The sequence below is a fragment of the Littorina saxatilis genome, linkage group LG15 (assembly GCF_037325665.1).
Source record: "Littorina saxatilis isolate snail1 linkage group LG15, US_GU_Lsax_2.0, whole genome shotgun sequence".
NCBI lineage: Eukaryota > Metazoa > Mollusca > Gastropoda > Littorinimorpha > Littorinidae > Littorina > Littorina saxatilis.
Window position 1 is genome coordinate 10,313,946 of NC_090259.1, and position 15,943 is coordinate 10,329,888.

General features: G+C 45.6%; 1 protein-coding gene across 1 annotated transcript; it reads right to left on the reverse strand.

The window, feature by feature from the left end:
* Positions 1-293: 293 nt before the first annotated feature.
* Positions 294-14,458, reverse strand: LOC138948523 (uncharacterized). Its single transcript, XM_070320074.1, has 3 exons — positions 12,503-14,458; positions 11,971-12,055; positions 294-3,217 (listed from the first exon to the last, which is right to left on the reverse strand). Exons 1-3 carry the CDS (start codon positions 14,456-14,458, stop codon positions 294-296), a joined length of 4,965 nt encoding a protein of 1,654 aa, XP_070176175.1.
* Between the last annotated feature and the right edge of the window lie 1,485 nt (positions 14,459-15,943).

Below are 15,943 nucleotides of genomic sequence, written 5' to 3' on the forward strand. Positions count from 1 at the left end.
CATCGACCATTCTGCGACACATCGCAGCCATTTCGGCGCATATCCTACTTTTCACGGCCTATTATTCCAAGTCACACGGGTATTTTGGTGGACATTTTTATCTATGCCTATACAATTTTGCCAGGAAAGACCCTTTTGTCAATCGTGGGATCTTTAACGTGCACACCCCAATGTAGTGTACACGAAGGGACCTCGGTTTTTCGTCTCATCCGAAAGACTAGCACTTGAACCCACCACCTAGGTTAGGAAAGGGGGGAGAAAATTGCAACCTCTCGCTTCCGAGCGCAAGTGCGTTACCACTCGGCCACCCACTCCCCGCTGTTAGAGATGTTCACGTTCGCACCGCAATGCAGCAGGTGATGAACGATGTCATGGCGTTGATTCCCACCGACATACAACAGGGGTCTTGTACAAAGTTTGCCAGGGATGTTCACGTCTGTACCGTGCTGCAGGAGGAGATGGACGACGTCAAGATGACTAGGCAGACAGGCAAAGTGCAGGGGTGTCAGACCAAGTGCACCAGACATGTTGACATCAGCGTTGTGTAGCAGAAGAGGCTGAGCGATGTCTATTTTACCCAACATGCAGGCCAATTGTAATGGGGAGAGACAGTCATCACATGCTGCGTTGACATCGATGTCGTCCTGTTGCAGAAGTAGACGTACAGTCGCTGTGCGACCAGCTGCACACGCCCAGTGTAGAGCAGTCATACCTTTGTTGTCTTTAATGTTGATGTTAACCTGTGCCGGTGGTTCATACAGCACGGTGGAAGGGTTTTTACCTTCGTCATCACTCAAGCTGACAGTGTCCTTGTATCCAAGCAGCAAACGTACGACGTCTGTATCACCACGCAGGCATGCACTGTGTAGAGCAGTGACACCATTGCTCTGAACATTGACATCAGCCCCGTGGTTGATGAGGAGTCGCACGATGTCTGCGTTATTCCCATTACATGCACAGTGTAGCGGTGTTTCGTTGTAAACGTTTATCACGTTGATGTGTGCTCTGTTGGCGACGAGTAGTCTCACAATGTCTGTGTTGCTCTGTGTGCGTGCTATGTGCAGCGGAGTGTTACCTTTTCTTGATGTTGTATTGATGTCAGCCCTGAACTGTAACAATAGCTGTGCGATGTCTTTCTGTCCTTTGTAACAAGCTAGGTGCAGAGGCGTCCAGCCGATAGAAGTCTTCGCATCAACATGTGCATTGTGCAGGATCAGAAGCTCAGCGATGTCTGTGTCACCCTCTATACATACTGTGTGTAGAGGAGTAGTTCCTTCATAGTCCACAGCATTCACAAGGCCTCCTCTCTCAACGAGTAGTTGCACTGTCTCCAAGCATTGTCTATGACATGCATAGTGCAGTGGAGCTAATCCCGACTTGTCCGTGGCGTTAAGGTTCGCATCCAGGTCCGCTAGAAGAGAAGCGATATCAACATGACAGTTGTAAGATGCAATGTGCAGTGGAGTCAAGCCATTCTTGTCTTTGCTGTCAACTGTGGCATGGTAACAGAGACATTCTTTGACAGTTGTGACGTCACCGACTGTACAAGCAGCAAACATGGAACGTGTACATTTCTCTTGGCATTGTGTGTCGTAGTTGTGTTGGTCAAGTCGTTGTTTTGCCAGCTGTGGCGGTGTCTTACCTGCCTCGTTTTTCACCGTCAGTGAGGCTCCACTACTGACCGCCATTTTGATCGCCTCCAGGTGTCCTGCTTCTGCCGCCAGGTGGAGCAAGTTTCCCTCTCTGTCTTGTTCGTCCACCTGTTGGTCTGCCAGGAGTCGATATGTCAGGTACACATGTTGACGTGGGAAAGAGATGTGAATGATTTCATCTTTCATTTTTGCAGTGATGAGGTGTTTTGGAATAGGGACACCAAGGTACCTGAAGTGACTAGTCCTGAGGCCCGATGAAATCTTGTCACAGACTGCGCGTAATTCCGCGGTGTGTTGTTGACCTGTGCATGGCAGTGGAAGTCTCATGTTCCGTGTGTACGGTTTGTCAGCAATCTTACTCAAAAGTTGACGAAACATGTGTGAACTATTGCTGATCTGGAGAGCTTTCAGCAGGGCAGTCCCGAAGGCTGCAGAATGGACGTGGTCAGACATGATGTTGCTGTCCGCGTTCTGTTCGTTGACCATGCCGAGGCACCATTCAGTCAGACGGTCAGACGGTCCCCACACTGACCAGTAAAGCAGAGGCAAGTTGTGGTCAGGATCCAGTGCACCAATGACAGCTTGCAGGCAGTTGTTCTCTCTGCAGAACGCCTCAAATCCACACAGAAACTGTTCGCTGTGAAGACAGGGGTGCTGAATCAGCTCAGGTAGACGTCCTCTAATCAGTTCCTCGTACATTCTTTGCATCAGCTGACGGTCTTTCTCAACTGGGTGTTCTGTTCGCACAAACTGCACGAGATGCATGGTGTCACAAACTTGCACCAGTACTGACTTCAGGTAAGTTTCAGCAAAGGCCAGTCCAACAGCATCATAGACTTCTCTGGTGATGAACCCTCTTCCTCTGTGTACCAGAAGGAAACCTTTCAGGAGACTGGCATACTCCTCTAGCTGAGCGTCCGAGTAGTCGCTGAAACCAAGACGTTCCAATGGTGGTTGTGCTTGACCCGTGTTGTCCGAGAAGAAGCCTTGACCTTGCATGGTCAGAGCAAAAAGAGCTCCCAGTATCAGTCCATGATTGGGGTCACGGAGCATGCGCACCAAGAGGTCTGCGTAGGGCTCAACTGAAAGAAGAGGATCTTGACCTAGTTCTACAAGCTCCACGCTGTTCAGCAGAGGACGGACAGAGGCACGATCAAACTGCTGAAGCTCAAGCAGCACGGGGGGATAGACAACAAAGACAAGCTTGGTGGTCAGACTATTGATGTTGTACAAACTGTGCTTATAGAACCTGTGGTACTGTTCCCTGTCAAAGCGGACATCCCCAAAGGCACAGTCAAAGATTACAAGACTCCCCCTCTCTACAGGCCCCTTCTTATCCCAGTCACTGACACAGCTGAGATCATACACTGTGTAGCCCTTCTTACGGTAGTGACGGCGTAGAGCGGAGAGAAAAGACTGTCTGGTAAGACCTGGGTGTGCTGACAGTAACAGCTGACGTTCCCCTGTTGTCAGGATGTCCAGCGCCCTTCTGAAGCTGTCTGTGGTGACGATGTTGTCAACTGCCTCTACGTCTTCACTGGACAGTGCTCCATGTTCCGTGACACCTTGAAAGATTGAAGAGCACAGGGAATTACCTCTTTTGTGAATTGCTTTTGTGGTGTAGTCAATTTGGGATAATACTCTTATCTTTATAGTCAATTTCGATAATAGAAATAGTATAGCGTTTCGGTTCTGTTGATCATCGGGGTATTACATAATTTACAAATTAAAAATCGGTAAACCATGTGAACTTTTATCCTCCAGTCCAGAGCAATGCACTGTTTGTGGTGTATTACTTTATGATGCCAGAAGTTTTTAAGTTTTGAAGAACATTTCGAGTGGGGAAGAAAAGTCGACGGCCTTGTTCCCCAGGCTACGACATACAGACGGAAAATCGTGATCTGTGATTATTTATCGTGTGGTGGGTTTGAGATCCATACAGAAGGCAATACGAACTCTCAGAGGTATACTGAAACACTTGAGAAGTAGTACGAAGCTACTGTTTGTTGACTGTTTGGTGCGCAGCATTGGACACTACAAAACGAAAGTGCGTCAGTTCACAAGTCGGTTTTTTTCAAACACTGAAGGAGACAGCACACAGTTTCTATTTCACCCTGGCCTACTCATTCACCCTTGAAAATAAATATGTGGTCAATGTTCAAGAACACTGTGAAAAAAACCTGCATGTTTTGAATCAGTACTACAGAAGACATCGAGGAAGAATTACTGGTTGCATGTCTTGACCTGCCGCTGTGGTAATAAAACAACTGTTTAATTTCGTTTCAGGATGTCTGTGTGTGGTGTGGAGAGAGAGGAGCCATATCACCTGTCACAATATTGAAGATTTTGACAGTGAGATAACGGTAAGTTTAATACTAGATTTTATTTGAACCGAAAGTTCGGCCCCTGTGCTCAGTTTCACCCCCCACCCCCCCCACAACCACCCGACCTTCTCCCTCCTCAAATGTTATTATGTGTGTTCACTTAGCGTAACATGTTTCGCCCAGCCTGTGATTCTAGTCATCGGAACACACCACACAGGGTTCGACAGTTCGAGGCTCCCCGTGAATGGTGCGCGCCACAAAGACAATCTCCGGTTGCAAGGGTAAAACCACAGGCACTAGACACAATCACGAGAGAGAGAGAGAAGCCAGTGCTCTTTGTGCAGAATGGGAATGGTTTTGCTGAACTGATTTCGTAGCTGATACTTATGTCGATCTGCTAAATTAATTCAAAACAAAAACTCCAACTATGCACCAGAAACAGCCATGTGGTGGATTGTTGGTATGAGTGCAAGTGTCAGGAAGCTCTTGCACCTGGACAGATGTGTGGCGTCTTACATGGGTCTTGACACGCGAAGGACGCTACATATAATTATTTGGAACATCCAATCAACCCGTTCATGTGTATTGGTCAGTTTCTTTTCTTTCGTCTTTTCTTTCAAAAGAATCCTTACAAAAATAGTTTGCCAACGTTCCATTTCTTCCCCATATTTGTTCTTCAATAGGAAAAACATTTATTACAACTTTATATACAAGTAACAACAGAAAACAGTGGACAGAAAGGGGAAGATCTAGGCAGATCGCAGTGTTTGTGTGATTGTGTTCTCCAAATAAACTTAGCACAACATATTTATGCAACATATTCCTCCCCCCAAACTAAAACATTCGTTACCATGTCATTTTATTCAAACTTGCTATGCCATTAAAGGCATTTCACTTGGCTTTCTCCCACAGTTTTCGTATCAATGATTTATTTCACTGGGGTCACGTGACCGCTGCTCATATAAGGATACCCCACAAATCCACATCACATAAATATAAGGTACCAATTAAAATATCAACGAACATTCAGCATATGCACAACTTGGCAACTTACGTGAAGAAAGTCAAATCAACTATCTATCCAGAACAGGTTGTATTGTTAAGTTCTCTTGCGTAGTTCTTGCGTAGTGGCTTTTCTATTGTTGCAGGTGTCGATCTATTTATTTTTCGATTTTTAAACGAACACTGGACTCTTAACACCCAATTTAAAGCAAATTAATTAGATACAAATAAATGTCATCTTCCACCGCCACTGAGAAGCGCTATTCAGTTGACTTAGCTAGTGTTGAATGACTTGTAGTGCAATGACAAACAACAAGAAAGCAAGACAATTAACGTAGATTGATTACAATAACAGCAACAACAACAACAACAAGAAAGTACGACAATTAACGTAGATTGATTACAATAACAGCAACAACAACAACATCAACAACAACAACAACAACAACAACAACAAAGTACGACAATTAAAATAGATTGATTACAATAACAGCAACAACAATGACGACAACAACAAAAACGACAAATACAAAAACAACAACAACAACAAGAAAGGACGACAAATAATGTAGATTGATTATAACAACAACAGCAACAACAACGACGACGACAACAACACCAACAACAATGAGAAAGCACGACAATAATGTATCATGTAGATTGCTTCAACAACAACAACAACAACAACAACAACAACAACAACAACAACAACAAAGCACGACAATTAATGTAGATTGATTCAAAGTTTGCATTGAACAAAGGCGAAAAAGTTTATCCCAACTCTCAATTATTACATTTTGAACTTTAAAATTTATACTCACTTTTACGGCATTGATACAGGATGACTGAACCATCCGTGTCAGTGGTTTTTCACCAACTTGCAAGCTTCAGCACATCCCCAGACAACTCCAACATGGCGACTGTCCCCGTCGGGTGCGAGTGTGCCTGCACGGCGTATTGATACTGATGACGTCATGGCCTTCATCCAGGGTTGTTAGCAGCAATCATCAACGCACATGCTTTGGTTTGTTTTGTGCATCCACAGATCCGGACTCCGAAAATGTGATGGACTTAGATACTTTCTGTCGCGTCCGAAATAAAGTAGAAAAAAACTAAATCTCATGAGACTGTTTGATAACGTGTAAGCGAAGGGCAGCTTACCTTGGAGGGTATTCCCCTTTCAACTGAACCATGTCCTTGAGATAAAAACTCATAATTTGAAGGCATTGTTCGAGGTTTTGAACATATATCTGTGTTATATTACATTGCGTTCGGTGAAAGTATTTTTTGAACGCTTAATACGATATTTTAAGCATGTAACTTGGGTCTGATGCATATAACTATTGACGATGGTGAGTCATATGAACATGTGCTTTTCTTGTTACTTGCACGATGTAAAGCTTCTGTGTCAGCGGGTGTGGGATTGGGTGGTGTTGTGTGGGGTGGGGAGAGGGTAAGTTTTGCATGTGACATGAGCAGGGTTCTAAAACTGTTGTTCCAGCCCTATATGATTATGAAAACTACATGTGACATGAGCAGGGTTCTAAAACTGTTGTTCCAGCCCTATATGATTATGAAAACTACATGTGACATGAGCAGGGTTCTAAAACTGTTGTTCCAGCCCTATATGATTATGAAAACTACATGTGACATGAGCAGGGTTCTAAAACTGTTGTTCCAGCCCTATATGATTATGAAAACTACATGTGACATGAGCAGGGTTCCAAAGCTGCTGTTTCAGCCATGATTGATTATGAAGAATGCATGTGATATGTGCAGGGTGCAAGAGCTGTTGTACCAGCCCTGTATGATGAAGAATGCATGTGACATGTGCAGGATTCCAGAGCTGTTGTACCAGCCCTGTATGATGAAGAAAGCATGTGACATTTGCATGATTCCATTGCTGTTGTACCCGCCCTGTAAGAAGAAGTATGCACGTGACATGTGTGGGAATGTCGGGTGTAAGGACAAGGATATATAGCACAGGCAGAGGAGCATACAATTAAGACACCGAAGACAGAGGTTGCTTTAACTTATCTTTTATTGAAGGAATTGTAACTAAAAATAACCACTCAGTTAGCTTATCTAAATCATAAATATTCCAAAACAGTTTAGCTAAATTTGGTTGCAACTAGAAACAATGCTATAAGTTATAAAATAGAAACAATAAACAGAACTCTAATACAAGAAATAGCAATGCTTACATCTAACCAGAAATACCAATTATGAATTCTGATATCTACCAGTACCAGAATCAGCTAGAAACAATATATGTATTTCTGGTGCAATTAAACCAGAAACAATATTTGCCAGAAAGCAGGGAAAAAAGGATTATTCTTATTCTGGTAGCAAACCAGAAATATAAACTACTAGCAGTTAAGCCCGGCTTCGCCCGGGAGTAAGCGGAGCCCTGTAGCAATTTAAGACGCTCGCTATCCCATTATCATTAGCTTTACCTCCTTTGTTTGGATACAAAAAAAGAGTTATCTCCCTTACCTTCTAGAAATTTCCGGAACTGTCCAGTTAATTTTTCTTTCTTCATTTCTTCCCCTCATAGGAGCAATAGCGAGTCTCTAATATCACTGGCATAATGTGCTTGCTACAGGTGAACAGAAGGCACTGAACTGGTCTTGCACCATATAGGCTGTATTCAATAAATGGGAGGTCCATAATCTGAGAAAGGAAACAATGAATCAAGAAACTAAAACCCAGGTGCACATCTGCGGCACCTAGGGAGTGTACGTGCACACTATCTTGTTCCTGCCTCTTGCCATCTCAGAGGTATGGCGACCACAGACAAAAAAGAGTTATCTCCCTTACCTTCTAGAAATTTCCGGAACTGTCCAGTTAATTTTTCATTCTTCATTTCTTCCCCTCATAGGAGCAACAGCGAGTCTCTAATATCACTGGCATGATGTGCTTGCTACAGGTGAACAGTAGGCACTGAACTGGTCTTGCACCATATAGGCTGTATTCAATAAATGGGAGGTCCATAATCTGAGAAAGGAAACAATGAATCAAGAAACTAAAACCCAGGTGCACATCTGCGGCACCTAGGGAGTGTACGTGCACACTATCTTGTTCCTGCCTCTTGCCATCTCAGAGGTATGGCGACCACAGACAAAAAAGAGTTATCTCCCTTACCTTCTAGAAATTTCCGGAACTGTCCAGTTAATTTTTCATTCTTCATTTCTTCCCCTCATAGGAGCAATAGCAAGTCTCTAATATCACTGGCATGATGTGCTTGCTACAGGTGAACAGTTATCTCCCTTACCTTCTAGAAATTTCCGGAACTGTCCAGTTAATTTTTCATTCTTCATTTCTTCCCCTCATAGGAGCAACAGCGAGTCTCTAATATCACTGGCATGATGTGCTTGCTACAGGTGAACAGTAGGCACTGAACTGGTCTTGCACCATATAGGCTGTATTCAATAAATGGGAGGTCCATATTCTGAGAAAGGAAACAGTGAATCAAGAAACTAAAACCCAGGTGCACATCTGCGGCACCTAGGGAGTGTACGTGCACACTATCTTGTTCCTGCCTCTTGCCATCTCAGAGGTATTGCGACCACAGACAGACAGACACACAGACAGACAGACAGACAGACAGACAGACACTCTCTTTTATTATATGTATAGATAGATGTGTATATAAATGTGTATATAAATGACCCAGAAACAATATATGTATTTCTGGTGCAAACCAGAAATATAAACTATGAATATGAAACCAGAATTTCTGGTGTAAACCAGAAATGAGTGTAATTAAAAGGCAAGGTTATTCTGGTAGCAACCAGAAATATAACTATGAGTTCTGGTATCAACCAGAAAGCAGTGTAAAGAAGAAGGCACTAAAAAGAAAAGAAAATACAATTATAAACAACATGCCTTCTAAGTCACACATGGCATAATACAAAGCATAACCCACTGAATGTGTCATTTGTCAAAATAATCATGACAAATATAGACAAGTAACAATACAGCCAAAATCCTGCAGACACAGCATTCTCTGAAAGAGAATCCACAGTGAGTTAAACAACTCCACAACAGCTAATGTCAAGGGAAGTAACCAACATCTTCCCTTAGGCCTAAGCCTTGCATAGGAAAATGCTCTACATAAATTAAACAACTGCATGAACCGCAACTGCAAAATAATAGTTATTATTAAGCATGTTCATTGCCATGAAGACACATCTTCATCGAGTTGAATAATAACGACTAGAATATGGGGTAAGCGCAAGCTCCCATGCTTCAAAATGAAGCGTTAGACAACAGCCTATTACTTTACAGGGAAACGTGACTAAATCAAAGCGCGACTGCACAAAATGTTAGGTTTTTATCAGTCGCTAAGCTCTTCTGTAGGCAAACACATTTTAAGTGCAAGCGCGACTGTACACAATGTTCAGTTTTATCAGTCGCAAAGTTCTTCTGCAAGCAAGTGCCTTTAAAGTGCAACATGAGAATTAACAGTCAAAATTGTGCATCCTGTAGACAGTATCTTCCTATTGTCTGAGATTTTAACTCAGAAGATCACTATCATTATCATGCCTGAATTCGCCAAAGGAATGATAATCAAAACTCATAAGATTATGTACAGGTAAAAGGGTAATACAAATGAAGACTAGCAAACTATCAGAGTATGAAACTGCATGTGACAAACAAAGTAGAAACAGTAGAGTGACACAGGACAGAATACATAACATGACTGGCTCACACAAAGCCAGACAAAAGACAGGGAAGGTAAGCCATGTACCTGTGTATCAGGGGCGGACCTAGGGGAATGGGGGCGCTCTGACATCATTACACGGGGGACGCCGGTCAAAAATGGCGGACACTACAATCTTACATCAGCCAATTAACCGTCAACGACATACGGCTTGAAATGCAGCAACATGATCAAACACATGAAACGTAACGCATCACAAAACTTCATAAAGCATGTCATTTTGTTGTACACTTCGCCTACAAAGTTACAGTTACAGTACTGGAAACAAAGAGCGATCCTCAGCGAAGCGAAAACTGAGAACTTCTTTGTTCCTCAACAAACTGGCTACGAAGCGGAATTCCGTCCAGCAAAGTATTCAAATCCCTTCTCATCGAAAACCGAAATCTGAGAAAGGTTCGACTTACCTTACCGGACTTCATCGTTATTAAACTGTCCTTGTACAAAGGAGATCTAACATAGGTAACAGGCGTTTCTCATCGAGTTCACTACCCAAAATATATGTGTCAATCATATTTCCCGTTCATCAATTGTAGGGGTTTCTGCGCCTAAATCGTAAATAGGTAGCTTTACGGGCCAATGGCACGGATGGCTTAACTTTGGACTTTTAACCGACTACTACTCAGACTTTACTGATCTCCAGAAATAATATGTGGTGAAAATGGGGAAAATGGCAACGATACACATGGGTCTTCTCGACATAAAATATTGCGAGACAGGCTTTTTCTCAGCGAAAACGAAACGTATGAGAACGAGTCTGCCTTACTTGATTCTTACGAGTCTTTAATTTACAAGACTCTAAAACAACTTTAGAATAACTGGTCATCAAATATTAGAAGTTATTAACGCTCAATTTCAGCGCCAAATCATAAAAGTAATTAGAAACTGATATAGAAAACACATCTCTCTGATAGATCAAAATGGCGTCATCAACTCTGACGCGAGACCGGTCGGACATCGCCCGGGACCAAATCAGAGGCAAAATGTACATATATATGCAAACATCATAGCATCTAATGAACATAAGAATGAAGCAAAAGGAATGAATAAAGCATTTAGTTACTTACAGATTCTCCTCAGTGAGCACACTTGAAAGAAACACAAACTCTGCTGCTGACGCCTAGTCGCGAAACACAAAGACTGAAAGAGACAGGTCTCGGAATGAAAACCACAAGTCGACCGCTTACTAACTTCGCGCCAAACTACACTAGACCGGTTCACGACAAATTAGAGCAGAGCTTCGACACGTTCACGGCTACCGACATCACACATAGAGCACCCAGCTCGCAGTGTCACAAATCGCGTTTTTTGCTCTACTCTAAATGTTTGTTCTTTTAAAGACAGGTCACTTCCGATCCCCTGTGGTGATAAGCCAATGGGGAGGATACCTTGTGTAAGCCAACGGGCGGCGTTCTACTTAAAATGCCTGCCCAATGAAAGGGATCGTTACCGAGGCATGAAGCCGTGTCGGTGTCACGCACCGGAAATATTACGCACACCGGATAAGGCTCATTAGATTACAAGCAGTGTCAAAGCTGATACACAGAAGGGGGGGGGGGGGGGGGGGTAAGAGACTAAAACCTCCAAGCCACCTGGCATCTTCTATGATGTACCCTGTCAAAAGAAATGACACCCACTTGACAAAACGCCGAGTCCAACGATACCCAGACAGTCTGGCGGCACATTACATAACGACCACCTAAATCTGAGATAAGAGATTAGAAATGCATCCGGTCGGGGTCTACCCTACGATAGTAAACACACAATAAAGTACAATGCACAAAGACAACCAGGTATTATTTAGTCACTCCTTAGGCACTGATGGTTAGAGGTTACGCTGCTGCTTCTCATCATTTCAAGTTAGGGATTTAGCACAAAGGGCATTTTTTAAAGGTAAACCCAATGTGACTAGCACACACACACAGGGAATAGCTATAGACAGGGGAGGCAACTGGGTCGGGCAGGAGATAATCACACACAGAGAGACGGGGTACGCCACTTGGCTACATCCCCCCCAGCTCTATACCAACCTGCGCCCTCGCAGGGAGCAAGTACAACAGGAGCCTAAGATACAACCTGGAGCTGACTTAAACAGATCATCCAAGGTGACATCTAACAACTCAAACAACAATAATACAGGAAACACAACCTCCCTTGCCAACATATTAGTGAAGGCACGCCCAACTCAGGGATATGACACAAGACAACAAGATGCATTGCAGAAAAGGCAGTCAGGAACCCGCTATTAAGCCAAGAGAACCTGAAATACCATAAAGCTTGTCGTCAGGATCATGGATGCCGCTGACCACTGCTAATCCTGAAATATCCTTAACAACGCCGGAGAACATAACGGCCTGAAACCACAAGCACCCTGGTGTGACAACAACAATCTTATACATACAAACAAACACATATGTTAATACTAAGTGCTCAAAGAGGGAACCGAAGCAAAAAGTAAAATGCAAAACCATAAAACATTTTATGCAAAATTAATTAATTTCACAAAATACCCAAGGTAATAGAAAAATAAGTTGAAGTAAATATCAATACTGATGATCCAGGAATGCAGTTTGTAAGGCGAATTAATATGGTGAGTCTCTGTCTCACGAATGGCACATGGCCCACATGACAGCAGCACATTGTTTTCCTGACTGTTCACAATAGACGCATGGCGGGGTTATGACAGCGGCACACTTAATATCTACACAAGTCCGACTGTTCAAAAATAAATGAAATCAAGTGAACCCCATGATTGCCTAGAATGAGGACAATCTCTGCCGTATACGCTGTGAGCGGCGTACAGGCACAGCAGCTGGAGGAGGGACCAGAGGTTCTGGGTCTCTAGCCAGAGGCTGGTCTGGGACACGTGCTACCTCTGGAACACGAAGCGCTGGGGCTGGAACTGGAGGTGCCTGGGGCTGAGGAACTGGTGCAGGGGCTGCTGGCTGCACCGGAGGAGGCTGGAAGGGTGGGGGAAAGACTGGGCGTGCCAGGCAGACAGTGCCTCTGTCAGGGAATGTTGGGGTAGCTGGGACAGGGGCAGGTGGGGAAAGGGGTGTCGCAGGGGGTGCGATGGGGACAGCAGCAGGCATGATGTCGTCTCGGCTGAGGGTCTTCTCACCACCCCCAGCAACAGGACGAACGACATACACCTGGGAGCCTGGGTAGGGTCGAGCTGTTACCACATACAGCTCAGACCGCCACTGGTCCTGGATCTTGCTCCTGCCCAGGGTCCGGTTCTTGATGTAGGTGTAGTCACCTACATGGAGGGGGTGATCTGCCGCTTTCTTGTCTGTCTGCTGGCGCCTCTCTTCTGCTGACTTCTTCAAGTGCTGTTTGGCGCGTGCATGGGCTTCCTGGAGTCGCAAGCGGTGCTGCCGAACCCAGTCAGTGGCTCCAGCAGTTGCTTCTCCAGCATGGCCAAGGAGATGGTCGATGGGCAGACGGGGCTCCTGTCCAAAGAGCAGGAAGTGGGGGAAGAAACCAGTGGAGGCGTGCGGCGTCGAGTTGTAGGCCTGGAGCAGCTCAGGCAGGTGTATTGGCCATCGTCCCTTCTTTTCAACAGACAGTGTGCGCAGAAGGTCGTGAAGAGTTCTGTTGAAGCGCTCACACTGTCCGTTTCCTCGCGGGTGATATGGTGTTGTCCGGGACTTGTTGATACCATACATCTCACAGAGGGCCTGGACTACCTTGCCCTCAAAGTCTCTGCCTTGGTCGCTGTGGAGCCTCTCTGGAACACCATATCGCTGAAACCACTCCTGGACCAGCACCTTAGCAACAGTTCCTGCCTCTTGGTTGCGTGTTGGAACCGCGAGGGAGAATTTGGTGAACACGTCCGTGATCACTAGGACGTTTTCCCTGCCGTCTGTGGCAGTCTCCAGCTTGGTGAAGTCCATCGCCACCACTTCAAGGGGGTGACTAGCGAGGAGGTGGCCAGACGTGGTGTGGAGAAGGGGCTTCCGGCCTAGGACGCAGCGTTGGCAGTTTGTGACGTAGCCCTTGACGTCGCTGAACATCCCAGGCCAGTAGACGCGTTGTCTGAGGAGTTCCATGGTCCGGTCGTAACCTTGGTGGCCCATGTTGTCGTGCAGGGCGACCAGAACGTCCTGTCGCAGGGAGCTTGGCAGCACCAGCTGCTCGAAGTGGCCGCCTTTGGAGTCTGCCACTCGACGGTAGAGGACCCCTTTCTCCATAAACAGCTTTTTATGTTGCTGAAGGAGCGTCCGCAGCGGGGGGTCTTTGGTAACTGGGGGTCTGGCAGGCCAAGACCTGAGGACTGGGCCGATGGTGGCGTCCTCGTCCTGCAATCGCCTGAGGTAATCGGGGGAGTGATGGGGAAGGGTGTCCGTGGTTGGCTCTGCTGCCTTGAAGCTGACATCAAGGGGCAGTGGTGGCTGTCCATGCACCTCTGGCACTGGATCGAGAGCAGCCCTCTCGCACCACATCTCTTGCTCTGTGGCCAATTCTGGGGGGACAGGGGTAGAGGACTGGTCAGGGAGGGAATCAGGGGGTAGACGGGACAGGGCATCAGCCGGGTTGATTTTCCCTGGGCGGTAGCGCAGAGTGAAGTTGAACTGGGCCAGTTGAGAGGCCCAGCGTTGCTCCAGCGCCCCAAGTTTTGCCGTCTTCAGGTAGGTGAGGGGGTTGTTATCCGTTATCACCTCAAACTCAGCGCCGAGGAGGTAGTGGCGGAACTTCTCGCACGCGGATGTAATATTGTTCCACCACGATTGGTTCTGGTGTATCACGTGGTTCATGAATATTAAATCAGTTGGAGACTAATGGCGGAATCCGTGTGCATGTTGGAAGGCTGCGAGCGAAGGCACATAGCAATAGTTCCACTCATACATACACTCTAGCATTCAAAGACACTACATTTTGGCGACGAGGATTCCGAGCATCACGCGCACATAATGGCAAAGGCCATTTCGGTGACACAGGTCAGTAATTTTGACATTCACGGCGACGTGTCAAGCCTCTCGATTCGTTGGGAAGATTGGGTAGATTCATTCGAGATCTATGCCGCCGCTTCCGGCGTTGATTCAGGTGTGCAAAAACGCGCGCTTCTACTTCACTGTGCCGGGAAAGAGGTGCAAGAGTTATTCAAGACATTCGGTGATACAGGCACTACCTATAACGCTGCCAGAGAAAAACTTGACGCGCATTTCAAGCCGAAAAAGAACATCTCATACCAGCGGCATTTGTTCAGAAAGGAATGTCAAAAAGATGACGAAACCGTGACCCAATTTGTTGTGCGATTGCGTAAGCTTGCCCAGACCTGTGCATTTCCTGAAGACGAAGTTGATAACTTTATTCGCGATCAGGTCATTGACAAGTGCAAGTCAAGGAAATTGCGAGAAAAGCTTTTGTCCGAGCCCGAACTGACGCTCAAGAAAGTAATCGAAATCTCGCAGGCCAAAGAAGCTAGTCAGTTGCAAGCTGCACAAATGGCCGAGTCAGACCAAGCGTTCTCAGTCAGTCGCTCACGCAGACAAACGCGGCATGCACCGTCGGGTAGCAGATCTAACGCAAAGCAGGATTCCGCCAACTCCAACTCGCCGCCGAGAAAAATCAAACAATGTGGTCGGAAGAGTGCAGATGCACTCGCGGGAAACGTTGTTTTGCATGCGATGGCCTCAATCACTTTGCATCCGCGTGCCGAAGTTCAAATCAAAACAAGCAACGTTCGTCACAAAACAAGAATGATTCTGCTCGTCGTTCGGTACGCGCACTCGATCCCGACATTGCACAATCAGATTTTGAGTCCTCCGACACTGACGAGGACGCAGTACAAGCATTGTTTTCACTTGATGATGACGCGTCGACAACAGCGGTGATTATCTCTGGTACAGAAACTCGTTTGTTGATTGATTCTGGTGCGTCTTGCAACGTTCTGAACACAGCTGATTCAAAGAAATTGATTGACAGAGGTATCAAAATACACAAGTGTAACAGGCGTGTGCGACCATACAGATCAGACCCCATACATGTCACTGAATACATCACCGCAGATGTTCAATTTGCAGACACTGTAGTCAGAACAAAGTTTCTGATAATCCCGGGCACACATGTGTCACTACTCGGTAGACAAACTGCAGAGAAGCTTAAAATCTTGTTCATTGTAAATGCAGTGAACATCCCGAACCCCACAACACCGACATCTCCGTCATCCCCACTGGACAGATTCCCGGGAATTGACCAAGGAATAGGCAAGCTCAAAAGCCACACAGTCACAGTTCACG